Source organism: Cucurbita pepo, chromosome 1 (assembly GCF_057944985.1).
Source record: "Cucurbita pepo subsp. pepo isolate OVF chromosome 1, ASM5794498v1, whole genome shotgun sequence".
Lineage (NCBI taxonomy): Eukaryota > Viridiplantae > Streptophyta > Magnoliopsida > Cucurbitales > Cucurbitaceae > Cucurbita > Cucurbita pepo.
The window spans coordinates 5575-23777 of record NC_141798.1 but is presented as its reverse complement, the minus strand read 5'-3'; the positions used below and the strand labels follow the sequence as shown (position 1 = coordinate 23777).

Genomic DNA, 18203 nt, shown 5'->3' with positions numbered 1-18203 from the left:
TTTGAACTCAGTCAACCAGAGTGGCTAATTATTACCAATATATTATATAAAAAAGCAGCTAAAAGAGTCCCCACAAGATGCACTCAAATATCTAAACAAAATTGTCACAACTAATCTGAGAAAAAAAAAAAAAAAAAAAAAAACTCCCCTAGGACGATTAGATAATTCCAATCTTGTTTGCCACGTCTAGAGCATCATAATCTGGGGTTAACCTAACATATGCCTTCTTTGTTCCATCAGGCCTGCATACCAAGAATATAGTTAGGACACTAGTCATAACCTAACATATGCATTTAAGAAATCAATTTTAACTTTATTCATTATGAAAAATATCTGAAAATAAAATGGCATGCACTATCGAACCCAAACAGCCAAGCAGTTATAGCTAATGTATTGCCATTGGCGAAGCTAGAAAGAATCATACGAACTATTATTTCTTCTGTTCCATGCCACCTAGGTAAATGATGATGGTAAACTTTGGTGGCAAGTGTAACTTCTAAATTCATACATGCGTACCTGATTAAAGTGTTCACTTTCTTGGTCTGAATGTCATACATCTTCTTCACAGCATCTTTAATTTTTTTCTTGTCGGCACGAATATCGACAATAAAAACAAGTGTGTTATTATCCTCAATCTTCTTCATTGCAGACTCAGTGGTCAATGGATATTTAAGAATTTGGTATTGGTCTAACTTATGTCTAGGAGTCGCACTGATCCGAGGATACTTGGGATTCCTATCCTTCTTCAATGTCTTGGGGCGATGGAATGTGACCGATGTTCTGATCTTCTTAGCCTTCTTGAAAGTTGGTCCAGACTTGACCGCCTTGGCTGTCTTCAGGGCTTGTGCTTTAGGATCAGTCTTCTTGGTGTTGTCAGCTGCAAAACCATCAATTTAGAATAGAACACAACAAAGAATTGCAACAGCTCAAGAGCAACCAGTTAGTACAGTACATTAAGAGCTCAGATGCCATTCTTCCAGTATATTCTCAAAACAATTCAAATTTAGAACATCAATTTGTTTTCCATCAAACGAGGAGAAAACAACTAAATGAAAGAGGACATAATGCACTAACAATTTCTAGGATCGGTACCAACTATACTGGAAAATATAGAGAGCATTGGTCACAACTAACTAATCTTCACAGCAATATAATATGTTTAAATCCTAACACCAAATTGTATACATAGGAATAGAAGAAAATAAATTTCTATAAACACCAGGCACATAGAAATCCACTGACCCATGTAACTCAGAGCAGAAGTGGATATCATAAATTTTCGAGTAATATCCCCGTACTAGATTACAATGGAACTCACTGATTCGAATAAACGAACATTGCGTACTGAAACCACAAAAACACAATGCGCACATACCTTTAGGTGCCATCGCTGAAACCCTGTATCAAAATTACCCTCCTGCCCGAACCAAACAACGAAACGGGAGGAAATTTATCAATAAGAATAGCACTAATAAACGAAATCAAGGATGAAAACACAACACTCTAACTGTAACAAACAAATCAAAACAATAGGCAAGACTTAAGGGAAAGATCCCGAAGTCTTGAGGCAATAGATAAATTGAACAAGACTGTTGATTCTTGTCAGTAAAAGACGGAAATATTTTCTTGTTTTGAGTACACAAAGACAGAAAGAAAACATAACGATGAAAACGAAAAAACGAACGGGCATTCAAGAGAGAGAAGAAGAGAGGGGTTACCGGCGGCTACGAGCGGAGTGCTGCTAGTGCTGCTGCCCTAGAAAGAAGAATGAAGGTATTTGCGAGAAGGCGGCCTCAAAAGAAATAAACAGGTTTCGATTTTCACTTACATGGGCTGGGCTGGGCTGGGCTGGGCTGGGCTGGGCTGGGCTGGCTATCTATTTTTCATTTCTGTCCAAAAATCTTAAAATTTTCATATTAAAACAATTGATCTTTTTAATTCTTTCTTAAAATCATTCGTTGTAACCACTAACCACGTCTCAAAAGAGGAAGACCCAACTTGTTTCTTGTTTTTCTGTCTTTGCCGACAACGCCCAACCATCTTCCTTGCATTTGGGGGATCTCATCAGAAAATCATCCATTCACACTCCATTTCTGTTACAATCACACTAATCTTTATGTGTGTGTGGTAATAATATGCGTGTGTCTGGTATATATACATTAAACAAAGGTTGCTTATCGTCTTATAACAAGTCAAACCCAAAATCCTAATAAAAAAAAGTGGAAGCTAATATTATGGGATAAAATTGGACAAAGAAAACAAGAAATCATAGGCGAAACATACAAAGCCCAATGCGAGAAAACTTTGGGCCAACACATATAGATAAAGAAAATGAAAATTTTGGCCGAACTCCAAATGCAACTCCACTCCCTGACTTGTGGCATTCCAGTTTTGTCTTTTGATTTCAAGAGAAAAAAGATAAAATAAAAAATGTTTGTTTTACTTACTTTCAGAATGCTTCATATGTTTCGATATAGAATCGGGCAAACACTTTGATCTCAAATTGTGGCTAACATGAATGAGTACCAATAACGATTTTCCAAACTTTACATTAAAAAAATTATACACCAAATAGGCATAGAAAAAAAAATCAATAGATTTATGTATATTTAGAATATTATTGACCATTTCCGATTATTCTATTAACAAAAAAGATTGATTTGACTACATTTAATAATGGTGTGACCTCACAAATTTGACAAATGTGGTCATGGAATTTCCATATTTGACCATCTTTTATCATTCCTTCCTATCCCTTCATTGGTCAAATTTCCATCTTTATTTAGAATCAAATGTCAAACCATTTCGCTATCTCAATCAAATCTTATGTTTGAAAAACTCAATATTTATTTATTATTATTATTATTATTATTTTATGGTAGAAAATACTCCATAACGTGGATAAGCACAATTGAAACCTGCTCTAAAATGGGAGCCACAAAATTTATTCCTTACATACACAAAATGATCTCTACTCCTCTAAATGATTCTTACTTTTTGTCATTTAAAATTCGCAGATTTTGCCCTCACATATTAAAAAATTTCAATTCCACCATTTAGTTTGGAGAAAGAAGAGGGAAAAAGGGGGGGAAAATTGTTAATCAAAAGTAGGCATCAAATATTGGTCGATCCATGAAGCCTAATCTGACCCTCAACAAAAGTTTTAAAGATATATATTGAGAGTTATCTAAAATTTTAGAGAACATTATTCAAAGTCTAGCCTATGAACCCAAAATACAATTCATAGTTCCGCACAAGGGAAAATCAACGTTATCTTATTAGTCAAAAGTGAGACTTTTTAGGCTCCTTTCAACAACTTATCTACTTTTAGTTTACAAGTTTTCAAAATATTACTATTTAATCTCAAAATGAAGCTTCACATCTTCAATTGAGACTGCTGGATGTGCATATGTACACAAGAGAATTACCGTGTGGAATATATGCAGTATACTAAAATGTACAAATGTTTGAGTTGAGAAGCTTGGGAGATTTAACCTACTCTATCAAGCCAACAAACCAGCTGTTGAGTTGAAGGCCTCTCTTTAGGTACCTTGCATAAGCAAAGGCATGCTATATCAAGAACTTCAGACATCGCTGTCTCATGCTGCTTATTGTATATTAATGGATCGAACACCTCACTTACTTTTCTGTCTTCCCTTATTTGAAACACCCAAGAGATCAAGTCTCGAACTCCTTTCGGTCTGCACATATCGATTGGCCTTTTACCAGTCAAAAGCTCTAATAGAACAACTCCAAAACTATACACGTCCCCTTTGTAAGTTGCCACCGAGGATTGCCCGTACTCTGGTGGAATGTAGCCCAGTGTACCAACAAGATCGGTTGTGACGTGGGAATCATAGGGAAGAATGAGCCTGGCAAGACCAAAATCGGCTAAGTGAGCTTTGAAGTTTTTGTCTAAAAGAATGTTACTCGACTTTATATCTCGATGGAGGATATGAGGTTCACAGGATTGATGCAAATAAGCCAGCCCTGCAGCTGCCCCCCGAGCAATCTGCAGTCTGGTATCCCAATTAAGGCAAGACGGACCATCAAGTTTTTCATGTAACCAGTAATCTAAGCTACCGTTCTCCATGAAAGAGTAAATCAGAAGCCTGTCATTTTTATACAAACAATACCCTAGAAGAAGAACAAGATTCTGATGCTGAGCACCAGAAAGCGTTTCGATTTCCGCCCGAAATTCTCTGTCCATTTGACCACAATCACCAGATAGCCGTTTTATGGCAACCTTTCTGCCGTCAGGAAGGGTTGCTTTGTAAACTAAACCAAAACCCCCACATCCTATGATGTTTTCTTGATCAAAATCATTTGTCCATTTCAAAATGTCCTCCAGCGAGAGGCTTCCATTGTTATTGTTTTGGAACAGAACTACCAATCCTGACCTGCCTTCCTCCAAGTCTTTATCATCAGTATTAGACACTTCATTTTCGGGATCTCCAACTCTTCCCCGAGGAGCCCGAAGCATAAACACAACCATAAGAGTTATAAGAAACATGATCCCGAACACAATACCGATAACAATACCTACAATACTCCCTATATCCATTCTTGATTTGTGGGATGGCACGAGAGGATCAATTGACGTACATATACGGTCTCGGACACAAAAATTGTTTCCTTCAAAGCTAGAGTTATCAAAGCTATGAAACTGACCTCCTTCAGGAATTGCCCCATGTAAATGATTGTATGCAACACTGAACTTAGACAAAAAATTGAGATTTTGCAGTGAAGGAGGAATTATTCCTGAAAGATTGTTGTGAGAAAGATCCAGAGTCTCTAAGCTAACCATCCCCGAAAGGCTGCTCGGAATCGATCCCGAAAGGCTGTTGATTTTCAGATCAAGAACTAGAATCTCCTTAAGATTTCCAAACTCTGGCGAGATTGGCCCACTGAGATTGTTGAGACTGAGATTCAAAGTGGGTGGAAACCTCCATACTTGATTGTACTGCAATCCAGTTCCATTTCTTGTCACAAAAAGGGAAAAATCTAGTGAGGAAGGTTCATCGGGCGAGAATTTTCTGTCAATGAAACTCCTCATTATAGTCATCTCTTTAGGGATATATCCAGTGAATGAATTATTAGATAAATCCAAGTAAAACAAGGACTGCAACTCGCTGAACCAGGGTGGAATAGTTCCTCCAAGACGGTTCCACGACAAATCCAACAACTGCAGCTTCCTAGAACCTCTCAACCACTGGGGTATGATTCCCTTCAATCCACAATTAGCAATTATAAAAACTTGGAGGCTCTTGAAATGCAAGTTAGGATCATCTTCCAACACTTCACCACGAAAATTAAAGGTAAGGACCATTGTACTCAAATTCTTGCAATGTTGCAAGATGTTAAGAGCAGACGAAACATTAACAATGCTCGTATTCGTAAGTGATAAATACGAGAGGCTCTGAAAATTCCTAAAGCTTTCGGGGATCTGACCGCCAAGGTTGTTCCTAGCAAGGTTTATACTTCTCAGTTGAGTACAAGAGGGAAGATTACTTGGTATAGAGCCATGAAACCTATTAGTGCCTAAATCAAGTGTAACCAGGCTTTTCATTGCTGAACAGTTGAGATCAAGAGTTCCCTGTATTGAATTGTTCCTCAAATTTAGGACAGTGAGTGAAGCAGAGTTTGACAAAGAATTGGGAATCTTTCCGCTAAACCTATTAGATTCGGTAGCAAAATAACTCAAATTCACAGAGTTATAAAAAACATCTGGAATTTCGCCGAAAAACCCATTAGATGACAAATCCAATCGAACAAGGTTTGTGAGATTCCCAACAACACCATTCAAAGAACCAGAAAGCTTGTTATTCTGAACACAAAAATGTGTCAATTTCCTCAATCCAGAAGCCTCATCAGGTATCCCACCACTGAGTAAATTCGATTCCACAAACAGTCTCTTCAAGGAAACACATTCAGCAAGCTCAACAGGAAACATGCCAGTGAAACGATTGAAACCCAGATTCAGAATCTCGATTCTAGAGGAGTTAACACAAACCCCAAGTGGAAGACTTCCATTAAAGTTATTATGAGAAACGTTAAGAAGCCGGATGGAAGGCAAATTAATGGTACCTGATGAGATGCTCCCAACCAAATCGTTGAAACTGAGATCAAGAACTTCCAAGTATGGTAGATGAAACAGAGCCAAGGGAATGGACCCATTGAGAGAATTAGAAGACAGATTGAGAACTCTGAGGTGTTCCAATCTCGCAATCGAGTAAGGTAACTGACCCTTGATCTTCCTACCACCAAGCTCCAGCTTCACAACCCGTCCAGAAGAGTCACAAGTGAGGCCAATACAACTGCAGCAATTCGTCGAACAGCCGGTGTGCCATCCGTCGATTTGGGAATCAAACGCGCTGTGGAAGTCCTGCAAGGCCTTGAAATCATCGGAATGGCAAATTGTGGGGTTCTGGGAAAGGGAGAGGCGGAATTGGAAGAAGAAAGAGACGGGAAGAAGGATTAAGAAGAAGCTATGAAGACCCATCGGGGAGAATTGGGATTAAGGGTCTGGGGTTTCAGGGAAAAAGATCGCAGGAAATGGGGAGAGAGAGAGAGAGAAAGAGAGAGAGAGAGAGAGAGAGAGAGAGAGAGAGATGGGGAGAGAAACAGAGAAATATGGGATGAAATGATGTAACGGTGAAGCTCCATTGTCAAAGCTGGACGACGGTGGCAAGAGTCAAATGGTTGGTGGCTGAGCTCATCGTTATCACGTGCACGTCGAAGGTAGGCCTTATTTATTCCTATTATTATTATTATTTAGTTTGAAACAAAATTTTAGTAATTAATGATTCGATGTGGACTGGAGTGATCACGTGCCATCGACTTTTTTTTTTTTTCTTTCTTCTAAATATACTTTTTTAAGTTTTTGTTTATAGTTTAGACTAGATTTGCAAGGGACAAAACTATTTTTTTGTTTGGCAAGTTTAATTCTTTAGGGCACTTTAATAACTTGGTTGAAGTTCCATCCTAATAATATGTAAAATATGTAAGTATATAATGCACCTAACTTTTGTCTTAATTTTGCTAAATTAAGATTAATTTGTTTTAAAGTTGGTTCTTCCCAACTCAAAATAACCTATAATTAAAATAGGTAAGTATCAAGAATATTAATAAATATTTTGAAAGTTAATTTTCGATCACATTTGAAAGTTAGTAACTTTGAAACCAAATATTAAAAGTTTTCATTTAAAACAAAAGCATTTTTTCAAATTTTAGAGTATTTTAGACCAATTACTAAATTAAAGGATACTTTTATTAATTCATCACACTTTTTGTTCTTAATTTGTCATTTTAAGCTATAGAAAGAATTTGATCCGAGGTTTATCTAAAATGTTTGAGAATAAACCAAGAAAAATAAGAAAAAAAATAAATAATTGTGTTTGGTGTAATACTATCAAATTTTCGTGTAAACAATTTACTTCAATTGCGATGGACGGCCATTGATATTCACAGTCAAGCTCACGAACCGGGGCGACAGCCGAAGAGAGTAGATCATTATGGAAGTCTCGGGCTCCTCGAAGAAGATGATAGCGACGCAGGCTGAGATGGTCGAGGCTAGGGTTCCAATCCCTTACCGAGACCAGTGCGCTCACTTGTCGCCAATCAGAGTTCTACCTCCCATGGAAATGCGAAAACGAGCGCCATTCCTACGAGAAGTGTGAATATGAGCTCGTTATGGAGAGGATGCTTCAGATGCTTCAGATGCTGAAGATCCGTGAGGAGGAGGCCAACTTGAAGAAGGGTATTAATCTCATTCCCAAAACTGCCAATGTATGACGTCAATCTTCAATTAGGTTAGTTCGTCTTTACCTCTTTAATCTCCTTGAACATTATTGTTCGATTCTATTGCCCTTTTCTTTTTACCGTGTCATCGTTCTTATTCTCTGGGTTCGATTGTTTAAAATTGTTCTTCTTTTTTCTATTTTGCTTCTTTTTTTAGGGCTGTAATCATTTTGAGCTGATACCGGTTCATGGTTTGACCTATAGCATGGTTTGGATCTATTTCTCTCGACTTGTGCTGTTGCTATGGATAAGAAAACCCATAAACTTAGGGATGAAGGCGTTTATACTACTATGATTGACACGTAGCAATTTGTGTGCGTCATACGCCAAAATCGGTTGTACGAAACAGTCCGAGATTTGAGAAAAAGGAAGAACGTGTCCTGTTTCATAAAATAAATTAGATAAAGAGGATCATTATTTCCCAAACTTGGGCACTACCAAGGAAACCAGTTATTTCCTAAGCTTGGGCTCTGGAAGCATAAGCTCTTATTGGGTGTCAAAACGGTACTAAAATTGGCCAAGTTGTTTTGAAAACAATTGGATATATCATAAGTCTTTCAAATGAACTTACTCGATTGACTACTTGATAAAGGTCCATTCATCATTTCTTCTGGTCAACTCAAGACTCTTAAAATTCACCTCGAGCTTTATTTGTGAGAGGGACTGATCTTTTGTACCAATTTCTTAAGATTTAATAGTAGTACCTTTTGTAAGGTTGGGCTACTGGAAGTTCTGTTAGACTCTTAGGATAGTAAAAGGAAATTATGAATGATCCACCCCAAAATGATTATATATTTTCCTCTTCTACCGTTTTAGAGTATGAATCTTTCATGGAAAGTGGGTTATCCTAGTTGCAAAAGATGCTTAAAAGTTACAACCTACAAGGATCTATTTTTCAGTGAACAAAGGATTATTTTCACTTATCATACTGGCCATAAAAGTTTTATCGTTATTTAATCTATGCTCTCAGTGCTCATTTTTGTTCAGTTAGAAAAAGAATTCCTCCCTCAGATGACTCAAGGAATGCTTGGTATATCAAATACGAAAGGTTAGTTGACTGTTCTATTTGTTCGGTGTTCACTGCTTGGTTCTTAGTTCTAAGGGAACTCTAAAAATTTTAGCGATGAAGTTCCATATGAAACGAACATTTTATGATATTGTATAAAGTTATGAAGAGATAACGACAACTCCCATTCACAATATGTAAGAAAAGATAGCATTGTAGTACATCTTCAAAAACTCTTCCCAAATATGCATCTCCAAAGCCTCAAGATAAAACTATCCTATCTCGAATTTATATAGAGTAATTTATTACAAAAAAAAAAAAAAAAGAAAAAAAGAAAAAAAAAAAAGGATAGCAATTGAACTCTCTTTCTAAAGTAACCCGAAAGGAATAATTTTCTTTCTTCTTCTTCCTTGATTTTTTTTTTTTTTTTTTTTTTTTTGCAACAATCCTTAGAGACCTCATTAAACCACCTTTATTCCTTTCCAACCATATGTTTCTTTAGAAAGTTTTTAAAGCATTAGATGAAGACTATCAAAGTGAGTATAGCTCAATAATAATTGACATGTACTCTTGACCAAGAGTTAGAAGTTTGAATCTCCCTTCCCAAATGTTGTTAATTTTTTTTATAAAATTAACTGAAGGCCTTTTTACGATTTCGTTGAACAAGATTATGCATAACAATTGCTTCACATTTTCTATTAAAGAATGATTAAAACACCAAGAGAACCCAAAGATTGGCAATACAGAGTTGCACATTTTCTTGCAAAAAGGACGTAAAGCATAGAAGAGCCATATCTTCATACTTCTTTAGACACAATGTACATTGAGAAGGATTCAAAATCAAAGAATGAATTCTTCGTTGAATTATGTTCATCGTATCAAGACTCTCATATAGCGTTTTCAAGGTGCACTCAAGTGATTGCATATGGTGAGAGATGATATGAGACATCAATTTCTTGAGTGATATCCTAAGTGAGTGGGCTTAATACCTTTCACCCACGAGAGGAGAAGATCAGTCAAATAAAGAAGAGTGGTAAGGGGTGGAGGAGGAAGAGGCAAAAGGCAAAAGGCAAAAGGCAAAAGGCTCTTTCTTACATTTCCTAGAAGCACTACTGAAGTGCTCACTCACGTCTCCTATAAAAAAAAAAAAAAAAAAAAAAAAAAGGAAAAAAAAAAAAAAGAAGAAGTGCTAATTGCATGTTAGTCAACAAATGTAAGTGTTTTTATTTATAACTTTATTGAGATGGTTGCTTGAGGCACAAGACTAGGTGTGGTTTTTGTGCAAATCTAGATGTGGGAGAGAATTAGAAGCAACGATGTTTGGATGGCTTTCCATGGGCTTAGATAACTAGGTTTCATGGGTCTTCTGAGTATATTTTTTAAAAAATAAACATAAAAGACAGAATTAAACTGATAGGGTTCTTTTAGGTGAGTGCCTAATTGGAGGTGCTTGCCCAGCCTAATGTTGATGCGCAAAGGTTCTCGGTGCGCAGGCTCCAAGATGTTGTGTAATCATGTCTATACTATTGATGCAATGACCATTGTTCTCACTCATAGGTAGTTTTATATAAAGAGCTGCCCCTAAGCTTGAGTCAGAGAGGGAAAAATAGGAAAAGAGATCATTGCTTACGTTAATAGTCCAACGCACAAGTAGCTTCCTCATTCCATATGAATGCATCTTTCTTCAACCCCTAAGTGAGGGGAACAATTTTCCATATTTAGTGGGAAGTCGTTGGTAGAATCTTATCAATCCAAAGTACGTCCTAACACCTTCGATGATTTCAATGTAAGCTACTGTAGCATTCCTTGGATTTTGGTTGGATCCACTTCAACTCCCCTGCTATAATCTGGTGTCCCAAGCACTCCACCTTTGGCTGAGGGAATTGACACTTCTTGAGGTTTACATAAGCTCCCTTACCTTCAAAATTGAGAAAAGGGCTTCCAATTGTAATCCTTGAGAATCTAGATCAACATTGTGGATAAGGATTGTTTAATCAATGCAAACATGCCAACTACCATTTTTTTTATTAACCAGGAGGATCAGAATGGTGTTGGTGTTGGGTTCTTGCTGGGGGGGATGTGTGGAGGGAGTAGGCGATGAAGGAGTCTTGAGGGGGTGGGTTTGGGATTGGAATTACATTGAAGAAGACTTGGAAGTTGATCTTTCAACTTTATTGCATTGAAAAAATGGGCTTGGACTTCTGCAGGGAAAATTGTCTTGAAGAAAAGATCTATTTTGGATTAATGTGAAATCTAAAATACTTTGGGTGTCGAATTGTAACAACTTGGGTGATTAACTTTGCATCATGTCGAGTTACTTGTTGATTGTTTCACCTAAATCTGACAGGATATCATAAATTACTGACATGTCAAGGTTCGCTATTTCCTGCTGCCAGCAATAGGAAGGTATTTGAAAACGTAAACGACTTTTAAATCTGTTGGGCATATCCCTTATTCAGCATTTAGAATAAAGTTATCCCTTACCAAAAATTATAAACTTAATCCTTTGATTTCTTTGTTCGGCATCCTTTATTCAGCATTTCTATTTTATTCAGCATCTGAATGTTGTTGATGTGTACTGAATTGCGAATATCCTTCCCGATGTTGATTTGTTACGTTTCAAATTCTTAACATCATTACTGATATCAATGGTTTCATAACTTTTCAGATACAATTTTTCCAAGTTCAAGTTTGAAAAGAAATTAAGAGAGTTGTAACTAATCGAGTTTTATGCTCCTCAGGAATTGGATTTGAATTTAGGTCTGTGAAGGGATGTCTTTGATGGGGTTGGTTTTCTGTATCTAGAAAAAAGATGACGAGTTCTCTGCTGTATTTTAAGTTCAAAGTTTTCCTTTTGATTTATGAATTTAAACCACATTATCGTTTCCTTCCACCAAATTTCAAATACTCAAAAAATTGACATATAAGAATTGGATTCTTGGAACTGCAATTAAAACTATTGATATATTTTATATAGGGTTGTCTGAATTTGAAATCTAACCCAAGACAATATAATGATTTTCAGCTAAATAAGAATGCAACCAAATTCGTAGGTGTGCGTAGTATCTTAAGTCACTTCTTTAAATTACAAATTTATGATTGATGCGGTAAGAGTACACTTTCGATTTGATTAAATTGTGATGGAGAGATGGTAAAAGAAAAAGAAAAAACCCAATTCCGATAAACAAACAATATATTTAGACGTAATCATTTCAAAGTAGAAAAAGAAAAGGAAACAAAACATTCACAAGATCTCCCTCTCTCTCTTAACAGACAGAATTTGATTTGGGTGGCAGGGTAATGATACATGTATTTGTTGTTTGTTGAACAGTGGCAGTACACAGAAAAAAGCAGGAGCAGAACAGCAGGTAATTTTATCAGAAGTCTTTAAGGAATTTTCAGACTGGGCTTCGTATTTTCCCTTTCTCGTGATCTTCTTTTCCCTCCCTCTCTTTAAACCCTTTTCCTTCTTCAGGCTAAGCTAACTAGCTAAGAGAGTTCAAAGCTATTCGAGTCCAGAAAGATGAGTAGGTGTGGTAGAACTGGAAATGTGAGACAGTACATATAGATCCAAAGTCCCAAGATTGAGATGGACTCCTGAGCTTCATCACTCCTTTGTTCTTGCCATTCAAACACTTGGTGGCCATCAAAGTAACTTCTTTTTCTCACTTCTACTCCTTTTACAGTTCAAACACATGGAAGTCTAAAGTTCTTTCATTTTGGATTCATGGTTTTTGTTTGGTTGAATTAGAAGCTACGCCTAAGCTTGTTCTACAGCTGATGGATGCCAAGGGACTCACCATTTCACACGTAAAGAGCCATCTCCAGGTCTTGTCTTTCTCTCTCTCGCGCTAAATAAAAGTCAACACATTTCTCATTTGGGTTGGATTCATATTCTTCTATATATGTTTCTTTGGGACAGATGTATAGGAGTGTGAGGGTTGATATGGGAAGACAAGGTACAATAATTATAATTTAGGCCATACCGACATGGTTTTCTTTGACCTTTTTTGGGTTATTTAGAAAATAAGAAAACAATTCATGTTTATGAATCTATCTTTACAACATCACGATCATCATTCAAGCACTGAAATCTGTGAGGCAATTTCTTCTCCTCGTTCAAAGTTGGATAAAAATAATTACAATCACAGAGATTGTTGGAGTTGGTGTTCTATAAGGCAACAGCCGAAAATTGGTGTGAATTTAGAGTTGTCAATGGCGCATTTTGGTGGCTAATCAGAACTTGTGTGAATTCAATCAGTTTGGAATTTTCTTTTTAGGTCTTATCTCTCGCTTCCAATATTTCGGGTTGCATTTATTTTGCATGGGAAATGGGTATTTTAAATTTAGGGACAGAGTTGTAGTTTTTATTCTAGTTCTAGTTATAGCCCAACTTTCATAAACTTGGACATAATCAAGGGGCCTTCTCCCTATTGAACTTAAATAAAAATACAATACTAATTCAAGTTAAGTTAAATAATACTATAATTATACAAATTTAAAGTAAAAAGGGTAAGATTTATCTAAATAATCCTATGTTTCACGGTAAAAATTATTTGTTTAAAATATTTTTAAATCACTCCTCTTCCCTCCCTCCAATCCTCCACTTTCTAGATCTAAATAATAATATTAATAATAAATCCAAATATATAATTCTAAGAAAGAAAAACCACGTCACTATAGAGAGATTGATAACTTAAAAAAGCCACATTATATTTAAAATACCATGAAATCATCACCGGTGACGCTCACGAGGGTATATGAAATATGTTTAAATGATATTATAGCTTGCTGCAGTTGAGGGGCAAAATCTTATAATCAAGATCCAAAATGGAGGATGACCAACCTATGACTATGCTTGACAAATAATAGCGCCAATTTCATTTAGAAATACCATGTCACTCAAAACATACAAGAGACTTCATAATCACGTTTTACAATTACATGCAATCATATATACTACAACAAGCCTTCGTGCACACAAACAAGTCACTGCACTCGTGGAGAAGACTTTGAAAGCACCAATGGCAGGTACAATCTTCAAGTCAGAAATCTTGGTAATGGGAACTCTGTGAACGCAATTTTTTCCCTCTCCAACTGATTTATTGGCTAAGAAACACTTTTATAATATATTAAGCATGCTCTTATTGTTTGAGCTTGCAAGGAATTCCTTACTGTTCTATTGCAAAATATTAACCAACCAACACAAATCAGAGTTAGAAGGAACTAATCTGTAACATCTTAACTGGGTTGACATTTGCATGTGTAGTGACATGACTTCTAATTGCAATTTGCATGTAAATTCACATGTAAATCACAAAACACCACCGAAAGGAAGAGAGAAGAAGCTGAACCCTAAACCCTTCTTGAAGACCACCGGACGGATGTGATTCTGCTGAAGTTTTTGAGGGCGAGGGAGTTCAAAGTGAGGGATGCATTCCTTATGTTCCGAAACACAATTCGATGGAGGGAGGAATTTGGTATCGACTCCGTTGTGGACGAGAATCTGGAGGATGATCTTTTCTTTCATTACCGAGATCTCAATTGTTTTGCCTAATTAATTGATATGATCTTCTCATTGTCATTTCAATCTTTGATTGTTTGGCTTGCATAGAGCCCCGAGATTTTTTATTATTTAATTTTCAAATTCTGAAGTATTGTGTTGGGATCCGCAGCAGCCAAGCGGGATCCGCAGCAGCCAAGCGGGATCAACTCCTGAGAAGACAATTCCTTTATATTCTCTGATCGCTCCAAGATTGGTAAGCGACTCAGCGTTATTTCCATCGTGTACGCTTTCTATAGTCGCGTTGAAATGCAGTGTCGAAACACGTGTTCCTCTACATGTACTACGTGTCGAAACACGTGTACTACGTGTCACTTCTGGTTGTGCAGCATCTTCCTGGTTGTCACTTCTGGTTGTACAGCATCTTTCTGTTTTCGACACCTTCAACATCATCATCATGCCCAACCTATTCGCGTTGTGTCTGGTCATTACTTCTTTATCTGCAGCGGGACTCTGGTCTCCTTCCCTGGCGCCCCGGCAAGAGCAGGAGCAGGATGTTATCGTTAAAGAAGGTCACCGAGTGGTTGTGGTCGAGTATGGCGACCAAGGACAACACAATACTAAGGTTTCCATCTCTTCCGAACCCACCAAAGACGCCGAAACGCACCGCACCAGAGATCGTATTTGCGATGCCTTGGGCAAATGTAAGCATAAGATAGCCAGTGCTGTGGGAAAGGCTAAAGTTATGGTTTCGGAGACGGCGCAGGAGGCCCACGACGTCGGAGAAAGGGCATCGTTAAAGGATATGAATCAATAAAGCGAGACATGAAATACGGAAACCATTCTACTAAAGATTGATGTTTAGCAAGTCTACTAAAAAGAAGTTTCCTTCAAACCTGGAGACGAAAATAAGTGGAATAACTGGAATTAATTACATCATCATCATGGATCAGTTAAAAGGAAGTAAGTAGGGTTTAGGGTTCTTGCTCCCTTCTTGCTTGTTCTAATTTCTATGATTTTCCTTTATCATTTTTTCCATTCTGCTTGTTTGTTCCTATTTTGTAGTCAGCACGTGCAACTTGCAAACTTCGTGAAGTTTTGGGCGAGTCCATTTCATCTTATCATCAAGTCCTCCTCCAATCATACATGGGAGGTATAGTTATATGATTTTAACTTCTTACCCAAATGCAATATGCTGTATCATTTTCAGGAATAGGACTCATCTAACTTTGAAGTTTTTGCATATATTTTAGTTTGACAAACATGGCATTAAGAAGAGGATTCTGGTATTTTAACAGAATAATGGTAAAAATCTGAGCTAGCAATGACAGGAATTGATTAGCTTTGCTTTCTTTTTCTTGCTTTGACAAGGAGAAGATACCATATTATATGCACTGGGTGCTATTTAAACTGTCTGCCACAAATTTATTTCTTCTGCAGATACTGCCTTGACCAATGCCATCGTAAACCAGGTATCTTCCTCCTGCACCAAGAAAGTAAAGAAATTACGAGAACCAGCGTTTACTTGTCTGGAGTAGGTTAAAATGATGTATTGAAGGAAGGCAAAGCACGTGAATCGAAAGAGGACTCTAGGGTTCGGGGTTTGGGGTTTAGGGTTTAGGGTTTAGGTTTGGGGTCGAGGGTCGATGGTCGAGGGGTTTAGGGGTTGGGGTCGAGGGTCGATGGTCGAGGGGTTTAGGGGTTGGGGGTTTGGGGTTTTTGGGGGTTTTGGGGGTTTGGGTTTTCGGGTTTTCGGGTTTTCGGGTTTTAGGGGTTAGGGGTTTAGGGGTTTAGGGTTTAGGGTTTAGGGTTTAGGGTTTAGGGTTTAGGGTTTAGGGTTTAGGGTTTAGGGTTTAGGGTTTAGGGTTTAGGGTTTAGGGTTTAGGGGGTTAGGGGGTTAGGGGGTTAGGGGGTTAGGGGGTTAGGGTTAGGGGTTTAGGGTTAAGGGTTTAGGGTTTAGGGTTTAGGGTTTAGGGTTTAGGGTTTAGGGTTTAGGGTTTAGGGTTTAGGGTTTAGGGTTTAGGGTTTAGGGTTTAGGGTTTAGGGTTTAGGGTTTAGGGTTTAGGGTTTAGGGTTTAGGGTTTAGGGTTTAGGGTTTAGGGTTTAGGGTTTAGGGTTTAGGGTTTAGGGTTTAGGGTTTAGGGTTTAGGGTTTAGGGTTTAGGGTTTAGGGTTTAGGGTTTAGGGTTTAGGGTTTAGGGTTTAGGGTTTAGGGTTTAGGGTTTAGGGTTTAGGGTTTAGGGTTTAGGGTTTAGGGTTTAGGGTTTAGGGTTTAGGGTTTAGGGTTTAGGGTTTAGGGTTTAGGGTTTAGGGTTTAGGGTTTAGGGTTTAGGGTTTAGGGTTTAGGGTTTAGGGTTTAGGGTTTAGGGTTTAGGGTTTAGGGTTTAGGGTTTAGGGTTTAGGGTTTAGGGTTTAGGGTTTAGGGTTTAGGGTTTAGGGTTTAGGGTTTAGGGTTTTAGGGTTTAGGGTTTAGGGTTTAGGGTTTAGGGTTTAGGGTTTAGGGTTTAGGGTTTAGGGTTTAGGGTTTAGGGTTTAGGGTTTAGGGTTTAGGGTTTAGGGTTTAGGGTTTAGGGTTTAGGGTTTAGGGTTTAGGGTTTAGGGTTTAGGGTTTAGGGTTTAGGGTTTAGGGTTTAGGGTTTAGGGTTTAGGGTTTAGGGTTTAGGGTTTAGGGTTTAGGGTTTAGGGTTTAGGGTTTAGGGTTTAGGGTTTAGGGTTTAGGGTTTAGGGTTTAGGGTTTAGGGTTTAGGGTTTAGGGTTTAGGGTTTAGGGTTTAGGGTTTAGGGTTTAGGGTTTAGGGTTTAGGGTTTAGGGTTTAGGGTTTAGGGTTTAGGGTTTAGGGTTTAGGGTTTAGGGTTTAGGGTTTAGGGTTTAGGGTTTAGGGTTTAGGGTTTAGGGTTTAGGGTTTAGGGTTTAGGGTTTAGGGTTTAGGGTTTAGGGTTTAGGGTTTAGGGTTTAGGGTTTAGGGTTTAGGGTTTAGGGTTTAGGGTTTAGGGTTTAGGGTTTAGGGTTTAGGGTTTAGGGTTTAGGGTTTAGGGTTTAGGGTTTAGGGTTTAGGGTTTAGGGTTTAGGGTTTAGGGTTTAGGGTTTAGGGTTTAGGGTTTAGGGTTTAGGGTTTAGGGTTTAGGGTTTAGGGTTTAGGGTTTAGGGTTTAGGGTTTAGGGTTTAGGGTTTAGGGTTTAGGGTTTAGGGTTTAGGGTTTAGGGTTTAGGGTTTAGGGTTTAGGGTTTAGGGTTTAGGGTTTAGGGTTTAGGGTTTAGGGTTTAGGGTTTAGGGTTTAGGGTTTAGGGTTTAGGGTTTAGGGTTTAGGGTTTAGGGTTTAGGGTTTAGGGTTTAGGGTTTAGGGTTTAGGGTTTAGGGTTTAGGGTTTAGGGTTTAGGGTTTAGGGTTTAGGGTTTAGGGTTTAGGGTTTAGGGTTTAGGGTTTAGGGTTTAGGGTTTAGGGTTTAGGGTTTAGGGTTTAGGGTTTAGGGTTTAGGGTTTAGGGTTTAGGGTTTAGGGTTTAGGGTTTAGGGTTTAGGGTTTAGGGTTTAGGGTTTAGGGTTTAGGGTTTAGGGTTTAGGGTTTAGGGTTTAGGGTTTAGGGTTTAGGGTTTAGGGTTTAGGGTTTAGGGTTTAGGGTTTAGGGTTTAGGGTTTAGGGTTTAGGGTTTAGGGTTTAGGGTTTAGGGTTTAGGGTTTAGGGTTTAGGGTTTAGGGTTTAGGGTTTAGGGTTTAGGGTTTAGGGTTTAGGGTTTAGGGTTTAGGGTTTAGGGTTTAGGGTTTAGGGTTTAGGGTTTAGGGTTTAGGGTTTAGGGTTTAGGGTTTAGGGTTTAGGGTTTAGGGTTTAGGGTTTAGGGTTTAGGGTTTAGGGTTTAGGGTTTAGGGTTTAGGGTTTAGGGTTTAGGGTTTAGGGTTTAGG

The 18203-nt window shown here is 37.9% G+C and overlaps 2 protein-coding genes, 1 long non-coding RNA gene and 1 pseudogene across 4 annotated transcripts; 2 read left to right on the top strand and 2 right to left on the bottom strand.

The window, feature by feature from the left end:
- Positions 1–21: 21 nt before the first annotated feature.
- Positions 22–1814, bottom strand: LOC111801766 (large ribosomal subunit protein uL23). The gene is made up of 4 exons (XM_023685917.2): positions 1719–1814; positions 1376–1417; positions 517–877; positions 22–242 (listed from the first exon to the last, which is right to left on the bottom strand). Exons 2-4 carry the CDS (start codon positions 1386–1388, stop codon positions 158–160), a joined length of 459 nt encoding a protein of 152 aa, XP_023541685.2. The 5' UTR covers positions 1389–1417; positions 1719–1814; the 3' UTR covers positions 22–157.
- Positions 1815–3224: 1410 nt separating this feature from the next.
- PSKR1 (phytosulfokin receptor 1) lies at positions 3225–6648 on the bottom strand. The gene has a single exon (XM_023661639.2). The coding sequence runs from the start codon at positions 6500–6502 to the stop codon at positions 3491–3493; it is 3012 nt and encodes a 1003-aa protein (XP_023517407.2). The 5' UTR covers positions 6503–6648; the 3' UTR covers positions 3225–3490.
- A 717-nt stretch (positions 6649–7365) lies between these two features.
- On the top strand, positions 7366–13076 carry LOC111790738 (NADH dehydrogenase [ubiquinone] 1 beta subcomplex subunit 7 pseudogene; annotated as a pseudogene). Its single transcript, XR_015417719.1, has 4 exons — positions 7366–7811; positions 12103–12174; positions 12282–12457; positions 12558–13076. The product of XR_015417719.1 is annotated as an NADH dehydrogenase [ubiquinone] 1 beta subcomplex subunit 7 pseudogene (transcript).
- Positions 13077–15125: 2049 nt separating this feature from the next.
- LOC111779212 (uncharacterized) lies at positions 15126–15915 on the top strand. Its single transcript, XR_002812667.2, has 3 exons — positions 15126–15272; positions 15375–15462; positions 15750–15915. It is a non-coding gene; the product is annotated as an uncharacterized LOC111779212 (long non-coding RNA).
- Positions 15916–18203: the final 2288 nt, after the last annotated feature.